Source organism: Poecile atricapillus, chromosome 11, assembly GCF_030490865.1.
Source record: "Poecile atricapillus isolate bPoeAtr1 chromosome 11, bPoeAtr1.hap1, whole genome shotgun sequence".
Lineage (NCBI taxonomy): Eukaryota > Metazoa > Chordata > Aves > Passeriformes > Paridae > Poecile > Poecile atricapillus.
In genome coordinates this window covers 19,518,956-19,541,202 of record NC_081259.1, presented here as the reverse complement: position 1 = coordinate 19,541,202, position 22,247 = coordinate 19,518,956, and the positions used below count along the sequence as shown (strand labels likewise).

General features: G+C 55.4%; 3 protein-coding genes across 14 annotated transcripts in view; 1 reads left to right on the top strand and 2 right to left on the bottom strand.

The window, feature by feature from the left end:
• MYO9A (myosin IXA) overlaps positions 1–2,388 on the bottom strand; it is a 173,401-nt gene extending 171,013 nt beyond the window's left edge. For all 6 annotated transcript variants that reach the window (XM_058847326.1, XM_058847322.1, XM_058847324.1 and 3 more), the window contains exon 1: positions 2,130–2,388. The gene's annotated coding sequence lies outside the window, so the exon portion shown is untranslated. The remainder of the gene's footprint in view (positions 1–2,129) is intronic.
• Positions 1,162–9,486, top strand: SENP8 (SUMO peptidase family member, NEDD8 specific). 2 transcript variants are annotated; one of them, XM_058847336.1, is made up of 2 exons: positions 1,162–1,564; positions 6,750–9,486. In XM_058847336.1, the coding sequence occupies exon 2, from the start codon at positions 6,778–6,780 to the stop codon at positions 7,414–7,416; it is 639 nt and encodes a 212-aa protein (XP_058703319.1). In that variant the 5' UTR covers positions 1,162–1,564; positions 6,750–6,777; the 3' UTR covers positions 7,417–9,486. The 2 variants fall into 2 exon arrangements, with proteins under 2 accessions (XP_058703319.1, XP_058703318.1); XM_058847335.1 differs by lacking the exon at positions 1,162–1,564 and adding an exon at positions 2,575–2,649.
• A 103-nt stretch (positions 9,487–9,589) lies between these two features.
• GRAMD2A (GRAM domain containing 2A) lies at positions 9,590–21,037 on the bottom strand. 6 transcript variants are annotated; one of them, XM_058847328.1, is made up of 12 exons: positions 20,897–21,037; positions 18,428–18,541; positions 17,682–17,739; positions 16,285–16,357; positions 16,105–16,208; positions 15,434–15,532; positions 14,465–14,536; positions 13,559–13,621; positions 12,375–12,531; positions 12,009–12,108; positions 11,808–11,915; positions 9,590–11,339 (listed from the first exon to the last, which is right to left on the bottom strand). In XM_058847328.1, exons 2-12 carry the CDS (start codon positions 18,529–18,531, stop codon positions 11,336–11,338), a joined length of 942 nt encoding a protein of 313 aa, XP_058703311.1. In that variant the 5' UTR covers positions 18,532–18,541; positions 20,897–21,037; the 3' UTR covers positions 9,590–11,335. The 6 variants fall into 6 exon arrangements, with proteins under 6 accessions (XP_058703311.1, XP_058703314.1, XP_058703315.1 ...); XM_058847331.1 differs by having other exon boundaries at positions 20,829–20,961; XM_058847332.1 differs by having other exon boundaries at positions 18,428–18,566; positions 20,829–20,956.
• Positions 21,038–22,247: the final 1,210 nt, after the last annotated feature.

Sequence of the window (22,247 nt, the reverse complement as noted above, 5' to 3'; positions counted from 1 at the left end):
CACCTTGACACGAGCTAAATTAAGGCTGCACAGGTAACTTGGGTTTCACATTTCCCAGGTGCCCGACCTCAGGTGCTTCACATTCTCAGGGGTTTTCCTGCAAACCTGATCAACGCTCACGAAACACACCATAAACATCCCAGATACAAATAATTTAGGCATAAAGCATTCAGATTTGCCTGGCAAAGGATCCCAAAGGTTGGACTGTCTGAGTGGTTCAGTACCAGTGTCTGTGAAAGATGCTGTAACAGTAGTAGTCATGTCAGGCATTTGATACCTTCAACCTTAAAATGCAGCTTCCTCATCCAAAATGAGAAGGAAAAAAAAGGTTAAAATGTGGAGTTTATAAATCATAACAGGAGTAGTGGGTGCACAGAACAAAAACTTCACAAAACAGATCTACATTTTAAATATATGATGAATTCCAATATAGCCTTTTCCAAGCGCTGCTGATGAATACCAGGCCTTTCAACATAGAGGAAGAATCTCTAAAGCCACACAGATTTATGCACTGATCACAATAAATACATAAATAAATAAAAAATAAATATGAAGTTGCACCATCATCAATAGCCCAGGAAACAAAAGCTTATTAGTTGTGCGCTGGGGCTGCTGAATTACCTTCCCTGCCATCAGCAACCTGACTGACAGCTTCCAAAATGGTCTTGGGAATCAAAAATTACAGGAGGGAGGGCAAAGACTGGGACAGCCTTAGTGAGGGGAAAAGGCATGGAAAACCCTCTTTTAATTAAATAAAATGTTAAAATGAGAAAAGTCATTGAAATTGGTGAGTTTACTCAAGGAAGTAGGGGAAATTGTGTGACTGTAGGGTGAGGGGCTGAAAAGATGATGGTCTTGAAGGATAACGCAGACTCTGACCTAGCCGGAGTTTATGGATAAGCTCAGATTTGTAAGGTCATGCTTAAGGATTCACAGCCCATCGCCGCAGCATCCACGCACCTCTCCACAGGAACACAACGCTCCCCTGTCATTTCCTAGCAGTCCCACGGGAAAAGAGTCAGGAAAGCACTTGAGCCGGCCAGAAACCCAATTCTCCACCTAGCAATCTATTTACAGAGCGATTTATTACAGTACTTGGTTATCGACTGAGCGAGGCACCGCGCCGCTTTTCCTCCCGTAGCAGCAAATCTCCTTCCTCTGCCGCTACGTGATTATTTTTTTGATCCGCCGATGGGCAGGGACCGCGCTGCAGCGAGGGATGGCAAAGCCATGATTTCTGCTGAGCTCACGCTCCCCGCTTTATCAACCTCGGCTTGATTTGGGGATAGGAAAACGTAAATGGAAGAGGAGGAGGAGGCCGATGGAGAAGCAGAAGGGCGGCAAAACGCCCGGCTCCGAACTCACGGCAGATCCTAGCGCAGGTCACGTCTGAGGGGGTTTATTTTTTTGGGATACAGCAAAGGCCGTTTTGGCTACGTTTAGGAAAATTCCGGAAAAAAAATACGGACTGTTTTAACCTTCGGAGGAGCAGTGCTCCCACAAGAGTCCGGCGTGCCAGGGTAGGAAGCGCCGTCAAGTCCAACAGTGTGCTAGGCAAAGGCAGGTATGCCTCATTCCGACGGGTGGGAATGGCTGATGGGGACTGGGGAATGGCTCTGCGTGGCGTACCGGGCTGCCGGAGCCACGGGGCGTCCGCGGGCGACCGCGACCCGCTCCCGTCCCGATGTCCACAGCCGTGGCCCCAGGGCTACTGCCACACTCAGGGCTACAGCCCACGGCCCCACTGGTGACACTGGGGACGCCTCTGAGGTAAATCTCCTCCCCCCAGGCTTATTTTTCCATGTTCTGTGGGTCCAACCCACCCGCGGTGAGGGTGAACGGCACCGGGGGGTGAACCCCCGGGCACGGGGGGGCGCGGGGCCGCCCCTCACCGGGCACCCACCGGGGGCGGCTCCGGCGGGAAGGATCCCACACCACCGGGGGGACTCCGCGACACCGGGCAGACCCCACAGCGCCGGGGAGACTCGCCCTTCTCTGCCGAACAAAGGCTCCTGCCGGCCCCGCGATGCTCCGGCGGGGTTCTCCTCACGACCCCCGCCCCGCCGCTAACACCTCACCCGCGCACCGGAGGCCCCCGCCCCGCTCCACTCCCCGCCGCCACCGCTTACCTGGGTGTCGGGGCGCGGCGCATCCCTCGCCCGCAGCCGCCGCCGCCGCCGCCGCTGAGGGGGTCCCGAGGGTCGTCGGCTGAAGGAGGTCGGTTCTGAAAAGATGTCCCGGGGGTCTGTGCTGAGGAGGGTCGGTGCTGAGAAGTGTCCCAAGGGTCAGTGCTGAGGAGGGTCCCGGGGCTCGGTGCTGAGGAGGATCGGTGCTAAGGGAGGTCCGGGGGTCCCGGGGGTCGGTGTTGAGAAGGGTCCCGGGAAGGGGGCGGGGGGGGGTGCGGACGGGCGCTCCCGCCGCCTCCGCCGCCGCCCGGGCGCTGCCCGACTGCCCGCGCGCGCGCGCCGCCCTCACGCGCCCGCCCGGCGGAGGCAGGCAGGGAGGGAGGCGCGCGCACCGCCCCGCCCCGCCACGGGCACGCCCGGGACACGCCCCCTTGGACACGCTCCCTGGCGTTACGACGCGGCCGCTTTACGGCAGTGCGCGGTAACCGAGCGGCGGCGGCGGCGGCGGGCGATGAGGCGGCGGGTGAGAGCCGGGGGGACACGGGAGGGGACACGGCAGGGGACACGGGAGGGGACACGGCGGGACATGGTGCCACATGGTGCCACATGGTGCCGGTAAGGTCCGGGGGTCGCGCACGCTGCAGCCGCCGGGGGTTGGTGCTGCCCGGCCTCGGGCCCGGAAGCTTCAAGCCCGCGTTTTAAGGGGAAAAACAAAGGTAAGGTGGGTAAAGGAGTGGAGGTGAGTTACTGTGCTGTGGGTGGTCCCTGCTCCCACCCCAGCCAGGCCCTGACCCTGTGCCTGGCCCGGGTGCACTCTCTCCTGGCCCCGTAATTCCCGGTCAGTCACAGAAAGCAGCGATGGGATGAGCGAGGTCTCCCCGGGGCTCCGATCCCGGCACCGGGAGACGCTCGGGGTCAGCACCGCTGCTCCTCCCAGAGGCCTGGGACACCCCGAACCGCTTCCCCTGACAGAATTCCCGCTCCTCACCGAATTCCTGTGACCTCCAAGTCTTTCAGGCAAGCTCTATTCCCTCCCTATTCCTTCCTACTGCTCCCTCGATTAGACCCGCTCTGTGGGAGGTGAGGGGCGAGTGCATCGGCATTTGGGTTAAGGATCTGAGCCGGATCCCATCGGTACCGATCCCACCGGGACCTCCGGGACCTTCCCGGTGCCATTGCTCGTCCTCAGCCATTCTGGTCGCTGAGGGTTTTTTTCCTGTTAAACTCCAGGTTTTGGTCAACCCCATCCTGGGGAGCAAAAACCATTGGGTGTTGTTGCTGCGGCTCTTGGTTACATGCCCTGGGAGATGCTGTGACACCAAGAGAGGTCCTGAGTTTGGTTGCAGAGTCTCTGGTTTGGGGAATTTGCCCAGAACAGAGAAGTTTGGGCGTAGTCAGTAGAGAGCTTGGAGTATTTTCCTCTCATTTCAGCACTCATGGCCTGTTGAACCTTCAGAAGTGGGATGTTCTTGTATCATACAGGGATTAAAACCTACAGCTGTAGGGAGATTACATATATTTAACAAAAAAGGAGACAACTGTGCTTCTGTTCTGGTTGAGTTGTTTAATTTTCCTTGAGTTTCTCCTCTGGCTCTGTCAGGAAACACGTAAGTCCAGAGATTCAGGTGTCACCCAGCCTGGCTCCTGCTGGTAAATAGAAATTAATGTTCCTTGACTAATCCTGCTCCATTAACAACTATCCAGATGTGGTATCTAAACCCCATATTTCCAGGAAAAGTGAATAGAAAGTTAAACCATAGGGTCTTTTACTCTTGATCTTTCAAAGGCAAAACCTTCTCTGTCCTTCCTCCTGCTCCCTGATAAAGTCTGTGTTTTTGGTCTTCCAGGTGACCATTTTCCTATTTACCTCCATGTTCTTTAAATTAGGAACAGGACTCTAGTGACGTATCACCTTAAACCATTCAACCTTAAACTATGCTGGAGGTTCTTAGCACCTTTAATTTATTAAAATAGACTTTAGGACTCTGATTCATCTTTAGTTCACACTCCCTTTGCTCTGTCACTGCCTTTTTACGCTCAGTTACTAAGGAGTCTCATTCCTGGTCTCTCAAGTGCCTTCAACAATTACCTGCAGAGGGTTGTTGTCTTTAATGGTGTGAAAATGACAGGTTTGGTGTGCATTTTGGTCAAGTGTTGGAAAACACAGGCTTTGCTTTGCATCTGGATACGAAAGAGCCCCATCCATTCATGGATTGAACTGGCACTAATGTCAGCAGCTAATTTGTTAAATTACTTTAACTTCAGTGAGGGAAACTTGACCTCTTGCCCTATTGATGCAACACAGCACCGTTTTCAAATCTGTAAATGAGATGATGGTGTCGGTATTGAAATGTTCCTTTCTCCCTGGTTTCCTCATCTAAGCATTGGAAACAGGGCAGCTGAAATCCCTTGGAGGAGCTGAGGATTCCAGGGAATTTGCACAAATTCCAGCTACTAATATGCAAATAAAACAAACGAGCAAGACACTTGTTGGCTCCTCCAGCAAATGTTCCAGGCCTGTGCCAGTATTTATTCCTATTTTTATGGAAACTGAACAGAGCGTGCCTGAACCTTCAGGAGGAGAGTCCTGGCTGTGGCTGAGCAGAGCTGCTCCCAATCCATGTCGGGATTTCAACACTCCTCAGAGGCTCGGATCCACATCCTGGCTCCTCTGCAGATCCATCTTTAGCTCTTATGGGAGGTTCTCCCCAAAAGATCCACCTTACCAGTGGCTTTTCACAGCCTCACCACATTGTTTTGGTCCTCGCTGCTTACCTGACCCGCTCTGAGGGAGCCTCCCGAGGGTTTTCCTTGGAGCTGCATGTGGTGAGTCATCCCAGGGAACTCACAGGCAGTTTCACAAATACCATATGGCAATAAAATTAAAAGTAGTAGCTAGTGGCAATTAAGCACTTGTATTCTCCTTCCTGACTGGGGGAACCTGCCAAATGTCATGACAGAAAAAAAAAAAAAAAGAAAAAAAAAAGAGACAGCAATGTTTCTGCAGAGTGGAAAATTAACAGAGCACGGGACACACGCTTCCCTTGCCCTTAATCCCTCTTGGTGTGGAGTGGAAAGCTATTGGCTGCACTTCTACATGTCCAGGAGAAGATGAAGCAGAAAGAACACAATGTAAAGGAAATTTTGGGGCATTTCATAGGCACATTCAAGTATTTCAGCAGCGCCCATGTTAAACCCCCAAACTGGATGTTTGGAGGATGTCCAGATCTTTAAACCAGGCTATATTCGGGCAGGCTGAGGAGCTATTGGGATTCTGTTTGTATTTCTAGTTTTTATACTACAAAGGTTTGCACCACGAGCTTGGAGAGATGGAGCACATTAAGGTCGGAAGTGTGTCCAAATACCATTGTGTTTGGCTCAGCATAAACAAGGGCTGCTCCCTTCCTCTGGTGACTCCTGCTGCTCGGCATCTCCGGGATCCTCCAGCCACACAGAAATGCTCACTGGCTGTTTCATGTTCCAAACACTCACCTCGGTCCTTCCTTCCGATGTGTTACACGTGGACCATGCCTCATCCATTCTGTTCCTTGCCTGTCACATGCCAGGGGACCTTGCCAAGATTTTTGAGAGACAAATCCCTTAATTTATGCATCTCAGGCCAGGAAGGGTTATTCCTCATGATTCATGTCACAATAAGAAGTGTGAATCTACTTCTTCCTAACAGAACGCTCCATTTGCTTCATTCCTGTTTATCGTGATGGAAAATTGGTGACTTATTTATAGTGAATCATATTAAAGTGATCTTATCATTCTGAGCTTTCACATGAGGCTTTCAGAAATCTGAAGATGTTTTTGTGCTGCCTTTGGGACAGAGGAGGGAAGGGTGAGGCCAAAACCAGCTCCTTGTCACCCCTGTCCCAAGTTGTGGCATTTCCAGCCCTGTCCTGGCCAAGAAAGGAGCTAGAGGCTGTGGATGCATCAAGGCATTGAGGAGCCTGGAAGGGCTGCAGGGTGTCAGAGCTAAAGGAAAACCAGGGTAGATTTAGGAGCTCTAAATCAAATTTCCCTATGGAAAATCTTCTAAATCCTACTCTGGCTATGTAGAGAGTTATCATAAAGATTCCCATGGTTGGGAACTGGTTTGTTTGTTATCTTGTCTTGCTTTGTTACTCCTTACTCATGGCTGTGCCTCCTGTGCTGGCGGCCCAGCAGGTTCTCCTGGAACAGGTCATGCCTCTGGCACAGAGTTGGGACACTCTGTGCTTGGAGAAAGGGCCCATATGTCTGTCAGACAGCCCAAAAACGTTTTTATTTAGGGGAATACCAGTGGTGCAAAGAACTGCAGTGCTTGTCACTGCACAGGTAAAACACTGAGACACCCAAACACCACCTGACTTCTGGTTCACTCCCAGTTTCTGTGCAGGAACTGCTCTGAAACTCCTTTGTTGTGAGCTTCAGATCCTCAGGGTGGATGGTTGATCTCACTGGAGCCACTGCAGGTTGCTGCTCAATCCAGGATTGTTCATGGTCCTGCAAATATCCATTTGGGGATCCTGGGCTCTCGCTTACTGCTGCTGAGAAAGAGCTCGAGGCGTTTGTTGGGCTGTATCACATCCCAGCTGTGATCCAATTTCCAGCCCGTGTTCCGTCTCTGTGTTGCAGCCCTGGCGGTTCCCCGGAGCAGCGCAGGATGGATCCCGTGGTTCTCAGCTACATGGACAGCCTGCTGAGGCAGTCGGACGTGGCCCTGCTGGAGCCTCCAAACTGGCTCAACGACCACATCATCGGCTTCGCCTTCGAGTACTTCTCCAACCAGCAGTTCCAGGAGTTCAGCCACCGTGTTTGTTTCATCAGCCCTGAGGTGGCTCAGTTCATCAAGTGTGCCCTTAGTCAGGAAGAAATAGCCATATTCCTCCAGCCGCTGGACCTTCTCCGCAAGGAGCTGCTGTTCCTGCCTATCAATGACAACTCCAGCCAGGCCGCTGGGGGCACCCACTGGAGCTTACTGGTTTATTTCAGGGACAAGAAGTGCTTTGCTCATTACGATTCCCACAGTAAATGCAACTCTGTCCATGCCAAGCAAGTGGCAGGAAAACTGGAGGCCTTTCTGGGAAAAAGAGGGGGCAAAGCCACCTTTGTAGAGGAGAAGGCGCCGGCGCAGCAGAACAGCTACGACTGTGGGATGTACGTGATCTGCAATGCCGAGGCTCTGTGCCATGGCTACTTCCAGGGCCGGATGGAGCCTCTGCTGCAGCTCCTCACCCCCTCCTACATCACCCAGAAGAGGTCGGAGTGGAAAGCTCTCATCACAAAACTGGCACAGAAGTGATTTGGATGCACCTCCAGCCCCCCAAAAACTGCCTTCCCGGTCCAAGAGGCAGCACCCCCAGTGCCTGAGGGAATGCCCATGCACAGGATTGTCCCAAAGAAAAAGAATGTAACCCCTCTAGCATGGCTACACCCCCCAAACACCCCACTCCCTCCAGGAAAAGCCTTATTCTCCTCTCAAAATCACTGGCCTTTCAACTTCTAATGACAAGAGTCACTTTGCTTTCAAAGAAACCCTCTCCATGGTAAAATTTTACAGTAATCACTGCAGCAAAACAGGTTGCTAAAGAGAATTCTCCACCTGTGCCCAGCAGGCAACACACCCTCATTAGGTGGCTTTAGATGGCTCCAGGCATTGTCCTTCCAAGCCAGGTTTAGCAAATGCTCTTTAAACCCAAGCCCCCGAGTGCTTTATCGTGGACAGTTCCAGTTTGTGCCTCCTGCTAACAGTATTTGAGCAATGTGGCATTTAGCAGCCAGGATTTTGTACCCCTGAAAACCTGACATTGAGATGTCACTGCAAAAAAGATGAGACTGCAAAGGAAAAGCTAAAATTAATTTAAGAACAGGGCAAAATCAAAGTCAGTTTTCATCAGCCAGGTGCTCTTGGCTTTTTTCGGTTCCCCACCCCTGCTTGTTCTTATTGCAAATTAAAACCTGACTCTGAACTGCTGGAAGATTAATAGGAAGCTGAGAAAGCCAGTCCTAGGAAAAGAAACTTTATTGAGATGAAAAGCAACGCTCACTCTTTGAAGTTTGGGGTTTTTCATTAGGATTTTAGGTCGTCTCTGAGCGGGGAGGGTTCGTCAGTGCTCCCCAACCCTTGTTAGCGGTCGCTGCTCTAACACAAAACCAGTTCTGTTACTTGAGAGGAAAAAAAAACCACACCAGGGAGAACAAAAGGACAGAGTTTGAGGTATAAAAGCCAAAGATAACTGCGGGCTCCTTGAAGTCCTTAATGCACTTCAGAAAACTGAAACACTTCTCTTCCCGTGCTGGATGATGGCTGAGATCCAGGAGTGGATCCTCTCCTTAAAGACAGGCTTAGCAGTGCAGAAAATAAAAATTAAACTGAGATGTCATTGCAGGATAAGGAATAATCTCTCACCTGGTGAGAAGCAAAGAGCAGGTTGCTCAGGTAGTGTCTAGCAGAGCAACCACACCCCTACCTGAGGAGGGAAATCCGAGTTAAATACAACCCTTGAGGAAGGATTGTTTTTACCTTGGAGCTCTTCACACTCCACTGGTGTGTGCAGCAGCACAGCACCGAGGGGATTGAGGGCTTCACCTTCCCTTACTCCAGGTGAAAGTCAAGAAATCAGCCCAGACTGCCCCAAAACACCCTCATGGCAGCACTGGGGCCATGTACAAGGGTTGGGGCCATTGCCCTCCCTCCTAACACTGCCTGGACAGGAGAGCAGCCTCCAGCATCTGCCCTCCCTGGAAAACCCGCTCAGCTGCAGTGAGAACGGGATCCAGCCCTGAAGGGGATTCCCTTTGGACTCTGAGGGGCTTTGCCAGAGCAACGTCACTGCCACTCCCAAATCCTGAATAAAACTCAGACCAAACCGTGTGCTTCCCGGCCTTGGTGTCCCTGCTAACGCTGTGGCACAGTGTCACAGCATGATGGCTCTGACTCATCCGTCTGACAGTGCCTTCTTCTTCTGATTTCATCTCTCAGTCCTATTTTAGAGGTTGGCTTGGGCTAGGGAGGGAGGAAGATGCAGTGGTGGGTGTGCAGGGGGAACAGCAGGAGGATTTGAGAGCAGGGGCTGTGCTTGTGCAGCACCACTCTGTGCTCCTCATCCCTGTTTCCAGGCCAGCAAGGTGAGCATCCAGGGACATTCCCTGCACCCGACACTTTTACGTGGCTTTTGTTTACACAAAGAAAAGCAAATAGGCTCAAGCATTGGGGGAGCCAACACACACCAAACCAGGCGGGCAGACACCAGCTGGGAAACAAAACCAGAGCCTTCCAACCACATCCTGGCAGCAGGGACCCCCCAAACACACTGGGGGTTCACCCCAGTGCTCCTCCAAATCTTCTATGTGTTACCGCACTCGTGGCTTTAACCAGAGTCCTTAGAGGAGACCACGTTCCTGGCTTGGGCTGAGCACAGGGACCCTAAGCACCTGCTGCTGGAGCACCCAAACACCAGGCTGAGCACATCAGACCAATCCCCCACCCAGTCCTCTAAACCTCTTCTTGGGGCCGAGAACCTCACTTTGAGGTTGGACCCACTGAACACCAACTCGTTTGTTGGAAAAACAACCCTAAACCCATTTCCACCGGGTAAACGAGCTGGGTGAGTCCCTGGCAGGGACAGGATGGCGCCTTTCATCCTCCAGGTCACCCACGGAATCAAAGGCTCTGACAGCCCCATAATGCCAGGGCTTTGAAGAAACCAGACCATCCCTCCGAGGCACCCCCGGGTACCAAACCCCGCCCACAGCAGGTGACACCACCCCTTGTCCCCACTTAACCAATGCCACCGTGGTTTTCAAGTTGGGCCGTTTTCACGCATTTTGCTGCATGGGCCAGGCCAGGGAAAGGAATGGAATTTAATGGATGTGCAGGGAGGAGGAGGAGGAGAAAGAGGAAGGCTCACCCTGCCCACCCCAGCAGGGTGGGGCTGCAACTCAGCTCCTTCCCCCCGGCACCGCTGTCCCCAGGGTGGTGGCCCTGCCACCAGCAGGTCACATCCCGCAGTCTCTGCTGCCATCTAGCGCAATAACCTTGGCCCCTCGGTCAGGAGCATCCCTGTCCCCATGAGAGGACATCCACATCCTAAAGGGGCACTGGGACAGCACAGATTTTGGGGCGCCTGATTTTGGGGCTCACAGCCTAACACTGCTGTGGAGGACGCTGGTGAGAAATAGTGATGTGCTAGAAACTCCTGGGTTTATTTTCATTTCATTTAAAAGCCGTTCCAAGCCCGGAGGGAGCAGTGAGCTCTTCCCCAGGGCGCTGGGATTTGGCCCCGTCTGCACTTGTAGTTCCAAAAAAACAGGAAAGAAAACCCGAAGGAATCCCACAGGAATCACTTGCTGCCCCAGTGTGCTCCAGGGGGACTGTGGGACAAATCCTGCAGGACAAATCCTGCAGCACTCAGCTCCATGCAGTGGAAGGTTAACATGAACCAGGCACAGACGCTGTTCTCCAGGCCATTCCCCAGTGCCAGCCATGGGCTCCCTTCCAACGCCTCCATGGAGTGAGCACACCTGGGCCAGGTGTGGAACCCAGCGTGGACACCTGGTCTGGGGGACCTTAAAGTGCTTTGCAAGGGACACACACACATCCCCCTGCTCTCTGAGCCTGGTGCTCCAGGAGAGAAGGGCTGGGGGGCCCTGCCTTGTACCCCCACATGGGATAGATGACACCACACAGGGCTAGTGGGCCCTTTCCCCCCATCCCCACAGATCCCTGTCTTCAGGGCCATTCCTCCAGGCACATTCCCAGGGATGCTGAGACAGGGACAAATAGGTGGCTTTCTCCCAGAGCAGCAGTTGCAACTCATCCACATTTTTGGGGGTTCCTGGTCAGCCCAAGGTCATCTTTTAACATGAAAAAACCATGCCTGAAATAAAAACCAGCATCCATTTTAGCAGCAAGTCCTAAGGGAAGATCCAAGTGCTCGGCAGCCTCGAGCCATTGTCCAGTGCTACAGCACAGCAGTGTCCCAGGGAGAAAACAGGTTTCCAGTGGGATGGGGAGTTGGCACTGGTGGCCAGAAGCTGGCTGGAAAGTCCCACCAGGAGCGAGTGCCCGAAGGAAGAGAGAAAATACTTGGTCCCAGTTTACCGGCCGAGAGAAAGCCAGACCACGTGTAACAGCCACGGTTGGGAGGACACAGCACCGGGGTCCATGGGCAGGGCACCACTACCTCAGTGTCCATCCTCAGCCAGCGCCTGGGGAACGGTCACCTGTAAGCAGGGAGTGGGGTAAGATGGGATGAGTGACTGCAGAGGCTCCGTATCCCATCCCGGTGCCTTCTGATGTCCTCAGCCCAAGGAGATTCCCCTCCTGTCCATCTCATGCAGATGCCCATGGCCCCCAGGAACAGCCCAGCTCCAACGAGATGTCCTGGTGCTTCCTACAACAGGAAAACCAGCACCAAACCAATGAGGAAACCTCTTCCCAAGCTCCAGAATCTCAGGGACAGCAGAGCTTCCCAGTCGTTCACACCAGCAGCTGATGGGATCACCTCCAGTGTGGAGATGGCACTGTGGGTTTTGTCACTGGCCAGCCCAACAGCAAGCCCAGGATAAGGGACAAAGCATTCCTCAGACACATTGCAGAGCGGAGCCATTCCTCTCTTCACCCACATTCCCTCAAGTCCTCCACTCATGGCACGACCTGTGTGTCCCAAAATGTCCTTGAGGGTCCCTCACCTCCTGTGCCCGCGGGAGAGGTAATCCCGATTCAGAGAGCAGAGCTGCTGCTCCAGACGGAAGATGCGGAACGCCAGGTATGAGGAGGACACGACCAGGAGACAGATGCTGGGAGCAGAGGAACAAGCCAAACATCCAGTTGAGACTGAGACTGACATTCCTGGTGTCCCCCCAGCTTCCCTGCGCCCTCAGCACACTTACAGCACAATGAAGATCTTCAGGAGCTGGTAGTCAGAGGGTCTCAGCTCTGCCACACAGCTCTGCTCTGCCTCCAGCTCTTCCTCGGTATTTATTGCACTTTCTGAAAGCAAACCCAGAGTCAGCATCACAGCCACACTTGGCTGATGCTCCTGCTCCTCCAGCAATCAGAAAACATCAAATTTCCTTCCTCCATGGGCTCAGACCCTGCAGGCAGGAGACCCCAGCCCATCCCCAGGATTCCATCGCTGACTCCCAGCCTAATCTGCAAGAATTCCCCAGCATGAGAGCGGAGGATGGATGAACACACTTTAATGGAGGTTATCACCTGGTACCATGTGGAGCAGGGCACAAAACCATGTCCCTCACCTGAAACCAGTGGCTCCTCAGAGGTGAAGGAGCTCTCCTTGGCGCTCAGGCTGCTGACAGAGGTCCGGTGGATGCACTGGTAGTTGGCATCTGGCAGTGACAGTGACAGTGAGGTAGGTGACACCTTCCTCCACTTGCCCTCAGGGACGATCACCTCCTGTGGGAACAATCCTGGTGAGCCATGAATGAAACCAGCAGTGCCATGGATATGGTGGGACCAGATTCAAACTCAAACCTCACAGCATCTCCATGGAGCACCAGCACATTCAAAACATCATCCTGAGGGAGAGCTCGTTTTCCATGATGGCTCCACAGGAATACAGGTTCCTTCTACCATGGAAAGATCTGCCCACGCACCCCACACCTGCCCCAAATACCAGCTGCTGCCTCCTCCACCCCTTGAAGCTCAGGGCGGTCACCTGGAATTCTGCAGCATGCCCCAAATAGGGAAAAAAAGTGCCCCAAAAAGACAACAAATCAAGTGGGGTGGCAGCTGGCACAGAGAGGGGCTCCCCCAATGGAGAGTTCCCAGGGCTGGAGCTGCCAAAGGGCCGCATCCCACCAAAGTACCAGGAGATGCTGCAAGGTCAGCCTGGGTCACTCCCAATTCAGCCCTTGAAATGAATCTTTAACCCCTGGGATGTCACCAGACCATGGGTGACACTTGTCACCCTCTGGTGCACCCCAACTGTCACCTCCTGCACCCAGCCTGAGGCTCAGGACCAGCAGCCGTGGTGAGGGGGGCTGTGGCCCCCCCTGTGCTCCCTGGATCATGCCATGGTTCAGCCCTCTCCCACCATTCTACCCATCCCACAGGGATAACTCAACCACATTCCCAGCTCTGAACAGCATCAGCTGTCAGGGAGCGAAGTGGAGGCATTTTCCACATCACTCTGAAGTTTTTCTGTCTATAAACAGTCACTGGCTGTACTCAGCTGGATCCTCTTGACCCATCTGCTTCTGCCAAGTCTGGGGATGAGGGTCCCAGAGGACAAGCTGTGATGGCAACAGGCGCGGCCTCACACAACCTCTGATGGCACCGACAGGAGAACCGACGCTCTCCCGACTCTCTGAGCAGCCACCAGACGGTGTCAAACCCACCAAGGGGACCAGGTGGGCCCTCTCCACCCACAGCATGAGGTCAGGGGGGGTCTCTCCTCTCCCACAGGTGCCCTGACCCTCACCAGTGACACGGAGTCCGGCTCCTCCGACAGCTCCTTCAGACTCAAGCTCTTCTTACTGGAAACCTAGATGGGGGAAAAGGATTGGGCATTACAGTGCCACCTCTCCCTGCTCCAGCCTCGGCCACAGAATGGAATTTGGGCTTTTCTGCTGAGACTGTGGAGAGCAGCTGCTAGAATTTATAACCATGGGGATTTGGGGCATGAGGAAAGGGCACTGTATCACTGCTTCCCCTCACCAAAAACCTGGTGGAGCCATGGTTGAGCCAAGGGCTTCCATGGACAGGATAAAACATCAAGGGGTAAAAAAAAGAAGGGTACATCTGGGCAGAGCCTAGCACATTTCAAAGAATAAATCCCCCAGTTTGGCAACAGGGCTGAATCACCCAAATCGCTGCCCTGGCACAGCTGGCACACACCCTGCTGGGAAGGGCAGGGCTCCTGCACAGCTTCCCACGTGCTTCAAAGTCAGGGAGAAGAGGTCCCCACAGTCATCCTGTCCAGCTCAAGGGCTGATGGATGTCTTCCCCCACTTAATTTAAAGTCTTTTTTAACTTTGTACCATTTTTCCTTCCCTTAAAACTTTAGATCTGGGCAAAATGCATCAATGTGCAGAGTGGCAGAACTAGTATTACCACCAGATTATAAATAATTCATACCCACACCCTGAGAGAGAGCAGAAACTCAGGGCTCTGCCTCATCCATGACCCAGAAAAGCCCACGGGGACATGACATGCCCAAGGCATCGTTCCTGCCCCTCTTCCCATCCCTTGCTGTGGAGTGAGGATGCTGGGAATTGGAGAGGACTTTGGGAGCAGTCCAAAGCCTTGGAGGCAAGGATGAAGAGCTGTGCTCAGCCCAAAGGGCAGGTGCAGAGTCCCAGGGCCATGGGACACAGAGGGGGGGTACCTGCAGGTGGGTGCAGACTCTCCTCAAGACATCATAGACGCTGTCACGAGAGATGAGGGATACAAAGATGTACTGCAAGAGAAAAAGACGAGCTGTTGGGAGAGATTCCCCCATCCCAACTCCAGTTCTCCACAGGCAGGGACATGCAGAGACATCATGCCCTTGAATCTCCCCGTTTTCAGGAGCCACGTCTCCCCCACAGGCATTTCCCTGCGGAGCTTCCCTGCTGTTATTTTTGCAGCCTGCTAAAACCTGGACCAGATTTTTTTGGGGCCAGTCTTGCTCAGTTGCTGTTACTACAGCTTTCCCATGCTCAACCCAGAGGGACACAGCAGCAAATGGGGCCAGGACCTACAGAAACATCCCCAGAGATGGAAGGGACACAGGGCCACACTCACCATGCCTGACACAGAGCCCCTGGGTGATGTGCAGGGCAGCCACACATGGCTTCAAATGCCCAAATCCTGCCCTGCACCATTCCCTGCTAAAGCCCACCTCCCAAATAACTCCCTCTCAAAATCCTGCAGGAACCCCCTCCCTGGCAGGGACAGGCAACACACAGTGCTGGCAGCAGCACCTGGGCAGGCGAGGACTTGGACACACTACATCAGCTCACCGCAGCCAACAACATCCAACGGGATTTAAAAGCTGGAAACGCAGCCCCACATCCGAGTTTTCCGCCAGCTCTGGCTGAACGCCAGCCCAAACCCTTTCCCTGATTGTGCTTAAGGAGTTTAAAGGTGAGCCTGGCAGGGATTTGTCAGGCTCGGCCGAGTTTCATTTGGGCTTTGCTTCATCCAGGAACAAAGTGAAATTAAGGAACAAAAGCAAAGCTGTGGTGTTTGCCCTGGCTGGCAGCCAGCACAGAGAGCAGCGCTCACTTCCTAACCAGGGATGGGAATCGCTTCGTTCACTGCTCTCAAACCACGTCCAGTTTGGACCTGGGCATCTGCTGGGTGCTGGTGTTACCTTTCTGCTGGCAGTGGTGGTGATGGCCAGGCCGTTGGGCAGCAGCCGAGCAGTCTTGTGCTTCTTTATCAGCTGTACAGACACCACTGGGATCACAACCTATAGGGCAGGAACACAGGGATGGACACAGCACAAGCACCATCCAGCCAGCCTCCCTAAGACCCACCAGGAGAGCCCCCCGTGCAAGCCCAAGGCGGGTGAAAAATAAGGCAGGATGTTATTTTTGGCAGGGTAATTTTGCTGAAACCTTGAGCTTCCTTCAGGTATTTGTTTAAAGCATCACATAAATAATTCAGTCCTTCAGCCCAGTTTTAAAGGAAGTCGTCTCTCCCCAAGATCCCTGTCAGGGACAAGACTAATGGGGAAACATCAGATTGTAAATCAAGAAGAAAAGCCGAGAGAGATCCAAATCTCACCCCCCTAAAACCTTTGATCTCCCTTCAAGCGCCACTGCGGCTCGAAGGAGGTTTTGCATCAGGGAATTTTAAACCAAACCAGTACTTGGTTTCCCCAGGCTGATGATTGTGGTGGCATCAGGGGAGGGAGGCACGGCCATGCTCCCCTTCCCATTGGAGGCTTCTGTTGGGGATTTTGGTGGTATTTGGGGGCAGGAAGGGATAAGCTGTGGGTAGGAGCCCTGAGGGACCAGGGTGAGCTGGTGCCCACATTACCTTAATGTCCTTCCCAAAAAGGTTTGCGTAGAAGCAGAGCCAGTTGGGGGAGATGTAAAGCCTTCCCTGGATGAGGATGTCTCTCTGGAGCGCGCAGGAGCAAACTGCAAGGCAGAGAGCCATAGCAATCCCTGTGCCAGATCCTGCCACCTCCGTGCCCACCCTCACCCTGCCACCCACCTTTCAGCACGCTCTCCTCCGTCGGGATGTCCTTGAACAGCTTGTGGTACTGGGAGTTGTACTTGCTAGCAGCCTGAAAGCAAAGCAGAGCAAAGTTATCTGGTGACCTTGCCGATAAAGAGACCCAAAAACCCCTCTCTGCAAGAAAACCTCCCTCTGCCCGCACCCGGGACCGGCGCAGGGGGGTCCCACCGGGCTGGGAATGGGAGCCCCGACGGATTAGAGGAAGGTTGGATGATCCAGCACCCGGCGAAGGCTGTGCCATCCTCCCAGATGAACATTTCCCTTAATATCTACGAAGGCTGCTGAGCCTCGGCGAGGAGCTGCTTTTCTGCCGGGCTCATCCGCAGGCAGTTTATTTTGCCCAGCGGTTTCTCTCCTCCTCCTCCTCCTCTTCCCTTATCCGGGACACAGTGACAACACTTGCTTTGCGCCCATCGTGCCGCGCCATCCAGCTATTTATATTCCCAGCGCCGCTTCAAAGCCTGCCGGCAGCCGCGGCAGGAGGCTCGGCAGGTCGGCCCCGCGGCGCTCCCGTGTCGAAGGTAAAGCTCCAAACGCCTTCCATGAATCTGCCCAGCCGGGCCCGTATGGCAGCTTTGTGCCCCCTGCCCCCGGGATGCTCCCCAGGGATACGGCTGCCCCCCAAATTCCAAGGGAGGAGCTGCTCCGCCAGGATGCAGAGAAGGCTGGCACAGCAAGGCTGGTGCGTGGCAGCCGTGCGGGCAGAGCCCTCCTGCCCACAGGTACAAGGTCACCTTTGCTCTGCGCACCTTGTCACCGGATGAGCTGGGCCCTAAGAGGATCAAGACTCAGCAGCACCTGGAGCTGGCTCAGACACCTCCCAGAGGGACGTCAGGACGGTGGGGGTGCCGGTGGCAGCGTTCCAGGAGAACATGGAGGGCATTAGCACCAAGAAACACCCCCTGGTCCCAGCACACATCCACTGCTGGGCCTGTCACCCGCCCAGATGCCTCTGAGGAAATCAAAAAAAATTGTTTTCTCCTCCATTTTCTTTGTGGGGAGAGGCAAAATGCCACTTCCTGTCACTCCTTCCTCTTCCAGAGGACCTCTAATCTGTAGGTGGACCAAAAACATCTAGTTTGGGTGTGATTTGAACAACCAAAAAGGTTCAAATGGACAGGAATTTAACCGCTCTCAGTCAACATTTCCACTTTCTCCTTTGCTCTAGATGGAAAATCTTGGGAGCGTTTACAAGGCAGAACACAGGCCACACAAAAACATCACCAGGTCTCCTGAAATTAACTGCAGGAGGCCCCACCCCACAGCAGAGGCTGCCTCCAGCCCCTTCAGCCCACACCTGAGACCCCAGGTGGGCTCCTGGGGCAACAGGTTACAACACACCAGCCTGGTCATCCCCAAAGCCAAAGGCTTACCACTTCCCGGTGGCATTTCTTGATGTCCTCATCCTTGAGGGTTTCATTCAGGCGGAGGCTGGAAGGAAAAACAATAATCACCAGGTAAGCAAAGAGTTACAGGTCTCTCACCCACTCCTTAAAACACGTGTACTGCAATATGAGACATGGAAAAACGTAAAGGACTGAAGAGAGACCCCAGGATGCCACATTTTGGGTGTCTCCAAGATTTATCGTGGCATTGGGCATTGCTGAGGGCTGATCTCTGATGAGAGCCACTGAAAGCACCAAAACCAAGGTACCTCACTCACACCCCAGCCGTGGGGGAAGGAGCCCAGAGCTGACCTGGCAGCAGCTTGGGACAGGTTGGGAGCTGGAAATGTGAAGCTTTGGCTGGGGCAAAGCTGAGGGAAAGCAGAGGGAGGAATTTGGGAATGTGCCTGAGCAGGAGGGTGGACTCAGGTTCGGCCGTGCACAGGGACATCCATCCACGTCAATCCCACGGACAGATGAAAGGACAAACCATGGAGGGAGCAATATCCTACAAACAACCTCAGCAGTGGGAAAACCATCCCCTTCCCCAAACCCCTTTCACCTCCCTCTTTTAAACCCACAATATTTCAGGGAGAAAACAAAGTTGGGCCCCCGCTGTGCCGTGCCCCAGTTGGCAGGCAGTATTCAGGGCTCAAAGGCAGCAGGAATGCCACAGCAGGAGGGAAAAGAGAGAACACTCAACCGCAGACAGACGCCGGGATGCTGCTCCTCACCTGCCGTCGAGGGAATCCAAACTCTTCTGCTTGTGGGACACCTCCAGCTTCTCACGACCGTGCCTGGGCTCGGGGCTCTTCAGGGGAGCTGCCTTCTCATGCATCGGCGTGGCACTGCAAGAAGACACCCATTAGCCACCTAGGGAAAGGGGAAAAGGGGGTCTGGAGCTGTAAATCTGTCCCCTTCAATCCCAGTCTGCACAGAGACCTCAGAATCTGCCGCTCAAGGACAGCAAGAATATTCCTGCTATTTCTCAAGTCACGTGGAGAGAAAAAAAAAAAAAAAGCCGTTTTTCTGCCAGGGACTCCCCAGCACTCACAACAGAGCGGCCAAATTGCTGTGGCTCCCTGGGATAACACCCTCCAAAGCAGAGACTCTCCTCCTTGAGGGCTGGAGGTTGGGATGGGAAAAACCACAGCTCTACGAAACTCCTTGGGGGGATGGATTTCAGCCAGGGTCTGCTCCTCTTGGTCGGCAAAACACCATCTTCCCAGGGCAGAGCTATCATCAGGCAGGTTAGAGCTGGTTATTTACCATCGGGAATGTTATCAGCGGTGCTTATCAGCCACGGCAGGCTAAGTAAACACAGGCCCAGCGCCGAAAGCAGTTTATCACCTGGCAGGCCACAAAGGTGACACTTCCACCCTCGGTGGAGATTGCCGCAGCACTGGCAGCCACGCTGAGCACGATCCCAGGGGACCGGTGGCACAGCAGAGCCAGCAAACAGCCACAGACCCACGGAGAGGAAATTATTCCAGGGAATATTCAGCTGACTAGGCAGGGGGTGATGGCAGAGCAGGTGGGGCGCAGGCAGGACAGGATGAGCGCAGAGCTGGAGCACATCCCGGTGCCCGCGGGGATGCTGCCGTGGCACTGCAGCAGAGCCCAGGCCGAGGAGCCAAACAAACTTCCCACACTCCAAGAGAGGCTCCTTCGCCACCTGTACTTCCCCAGACACATCCTGCTCCTGCTCCGAGGGGCTTGTCTGAAGGAAAACCCATGGAAATAATCTCCCCTTACTCAGGAAGAGGCAGGATAGGGGTGCTGGATCCCAGCAGCTGGATCCCAGCTGGATCTCAGCCCAAATGGGCTGAGAACTGAACTCCCACATCCTCACAGCCCCAGAGCCCTGACCAAAACACTGTCTGGGTGCAATGGAGCCCGGCTGACTCCCAGCTGGAGGCACAGGGAATGCTCCCACCACAGGTAACACAAACAGTGGGGGCACAGGAGAACCTGGTGCCGTGTGATTGGAAACAGGCTGGGAAATAGCTCCTGGTTCCCCACAGCCACTGTTGGCAAAGAGCTGCCTGCACAGCCCTGGAGTCTGAGCGCTGCAGGGATGGGATGGTCATGCCAAGGTTGTGAGTTTTTAGGAGCTCAGGTCAAAGGATGTGTCAGGAAAGGAAAGGAGACCTTACTGACAAGAAGCACCAAAAGAACATCCCTCAACATGGCACAAAAGGTGTTTTCCCTGCCTGACTCCTCAGGGCATCCTCTGCCAGGGGATGCCATGATGCCCTAAAGCTGAAACTCCTATCATGGAGGCACCAAAGCCTTCATCTGCCCTTCTCCCATGCTGGAAAAGGGGCTCTGACCTGATCTGGAGCCTCCTTGTCAGAGCTCAGCACTCTCTGGCTTCCCTCACGTCATCCCTTAAATCCCCAAGCGCCTGCACAGCTTAATCCGGGTGAGCGGATTTATCCCTAACCAACGCTGACACTGAGGGGCACCACACAGGGACCAGGGAGAGGCAAAGGCATCACAACCCCTCTGAGGTCACCAAACACATAGAAATCCCCTAAAATGAGAAAAAACACAGGCTGGAAAGCACTCAAAAGTACTGCATCCTTGTTTATTCTCCCTCTCATGGCCACCATCAGGGACAACTCCTGGGTAAAATGATCCCGGACACAGCACTAGCAATGGGATGCTCCAGGGAGAGTCTGGGGCCTGTGAGGAGCATCCTCAGTCCCAGTAGGGACATTGCAGGAGCTACTTTGTCTCCTCTGTCCAGCTCTTGCTCCAACCTGGCTCCTAGATGCATCAGGCATACACATCCAGAGTTTGGGAGCACAGGGTAAGGCTGGGCTCTGGGCACAGGAAGGTTTCCCTTCCAAGAGGTGCTTCCAGTGCCAGCACAGTGAGGAAAACAGTTTCTAGCAGCTCATACTGTCACCCTCCTCAAAGAATTTGTTAAGCAGGAAGCTGCTCCTGAGGTAAACTCACCATCCCAAGTGTCCCAAAATACAAGTGCAACAAAAACAGTTGTAGTTCAGAGCTCCTGAGACAGAGAGGGCGGGTGTAGAAGTTCCCAGCAAAGCAAAAACAATCCAGCGATCTGGTGCCCCCTTCGTCTGTTCCTGATGCCCCCTCCCCGCCCACACCGGCTCCCCGAACCGCCAGGTTTTGCCAGGCGAAACCCGGTGCTTCTCCCTCCCACGGAATCGGCGTCTCCCTTCCCTTACGCGGCGCTGGGATCCAGCCTGGAAAAGGTCCGGTGCGAGCCCCTCCGTCGGCGAGCGATTTCCGCTGGATCCCTTCCCCAGGGCCGGAGCGAGCCGGGCAGGGATCCCGCCTCTCAGCAAAGCCCAGGAGGTTCAGAGGCGGAGGGAGGCACCGGCGGGCGGGCGGCCGCGGCCCAAGCGAGCCCGGGCGGGATTCGGCGAGCTGCCCTTGGTCCCGGCGTCCAAGGTCATTTCAGTCCCGCGTGTCGGAGCTGGAGCGGAGCCACCCCGGGATGCTGGAAGGGAACGGCCGGAGACGAGCGGCGCTGGCGGGAGAGAACGAGGCGCGACGTCAAGGCCGGAGGGAACCCCGCGTGTCCCTCCCGCGGTGTCCCCGCTGCTCCCCGCCCCGGGAACCTGGGGGTCACGGCAGGAACAGAGCCGAGACCCCGGTCCCGGGATGTCCGCGGCGCCCGGGGCGCTGTGTCTCACCGGGAGCGGCTCCGAGCGCCCCGGGGCACGGAGGGAGCGCGGAGGGCAGTGACCCCCGGGGCCGTGAGGGGCACGGTGCCGCTGAGGGTCTCGGCCACCGCCGGGGCCGCGCCCGGGGCAGCCCCAGCGCAGATCCCATCCCCGCCCGCGCTTGGAGCCCCTCAGGCGAAGCCGCCGGGTCCCCGGCAGGCAGCGGCGGCACTCCCCCCCCCCGGCCCGGCCTGGTCGGGTTCGGTCCGGTCCGGTCCGGTCCGGTCCGTCTCTTCAGGGAATGGGCGAGGGGGTTTCGGTGTTTCCGCGCTCCCCCCAGCGCGGCGCCGGCGGCCGGGACAGGCCGAGGGGCAGCAGCGGCTCCGCGGCGGCGGCGGGAGAGACGCGCCCCCGGCACCCTGCGGCCCCGAACCCCTTCCCGGTCCCAGCCCCCCTCAGTCCCGGGTCCCCCCCGAGTCCCGGAGCCCCCCGGGCCCCCCCGCTACCTGCGCGCGGCCCCGCGCGCACCGGCCTCCTCGCGCCGCCACGGCGCCCGCCCATTGGCCGCACGCTCTCTAGCCCCGCCCCCTCTCTCCCGCCCATTGGCCGCGTGCTGCCCAGCCCCGCCCCCTTCCGCCCGCCCATTGGCCGCACTCTGCCGAGCCCCGCCCCCTTCCGCCCGCCCATTGGCCGCCCACCGCCCAGCCCCGCTCCCGCCACACTGAGCACCACCCCCCGCCCCCACAGGCCCCGCCCACCACTGTGAGGGCCGCGGCCTGACGGGTTCCGGCTCTTAAAGGGGCCGCGCGGCGGGCGGGTTCCGGCGTTCACCCGCTCCGGGCAGGTCTCAGCCCACGCGGGGAGTGAGCCCTGTGCTCCCGGGGAAAGCGGCCTGGGGGGCAATCAGGCC

Excerpts from the sequence above, each read along its gene's own strand:
- SENP8 (XM_058847336.1), top strand. The coding sequence starts at position 6,778 with ATGGATCCCGTGGTTCTCAGCTACATGGACAGCCTGCTGAGGCAGTCG.
- GRAMD2A (XM_058847328.1), bottom strand. The coding sequence starts at position 18,531 with ATGCATGAGAAGGCAGCTCCCCTGAAGAGCCCCGAGCCCAGGCACGGT. Across the intron at positions 12,532-13,558 it reads AGCCGGACTCCGTGTCACTG|GAGGTGATCGTCCCTGAGGG; the intron begins GTGAGGGTCAGG and ends TTGTTCCCACAG. Across the intron at positions 11,916-12,008 it reads CTGAAGATCTTCATTGTGCT|CATCTGTCTCCTGGTCGTGT; the intron begins GTAAGTGTGCTG and ends CTCTGCTCCCAG.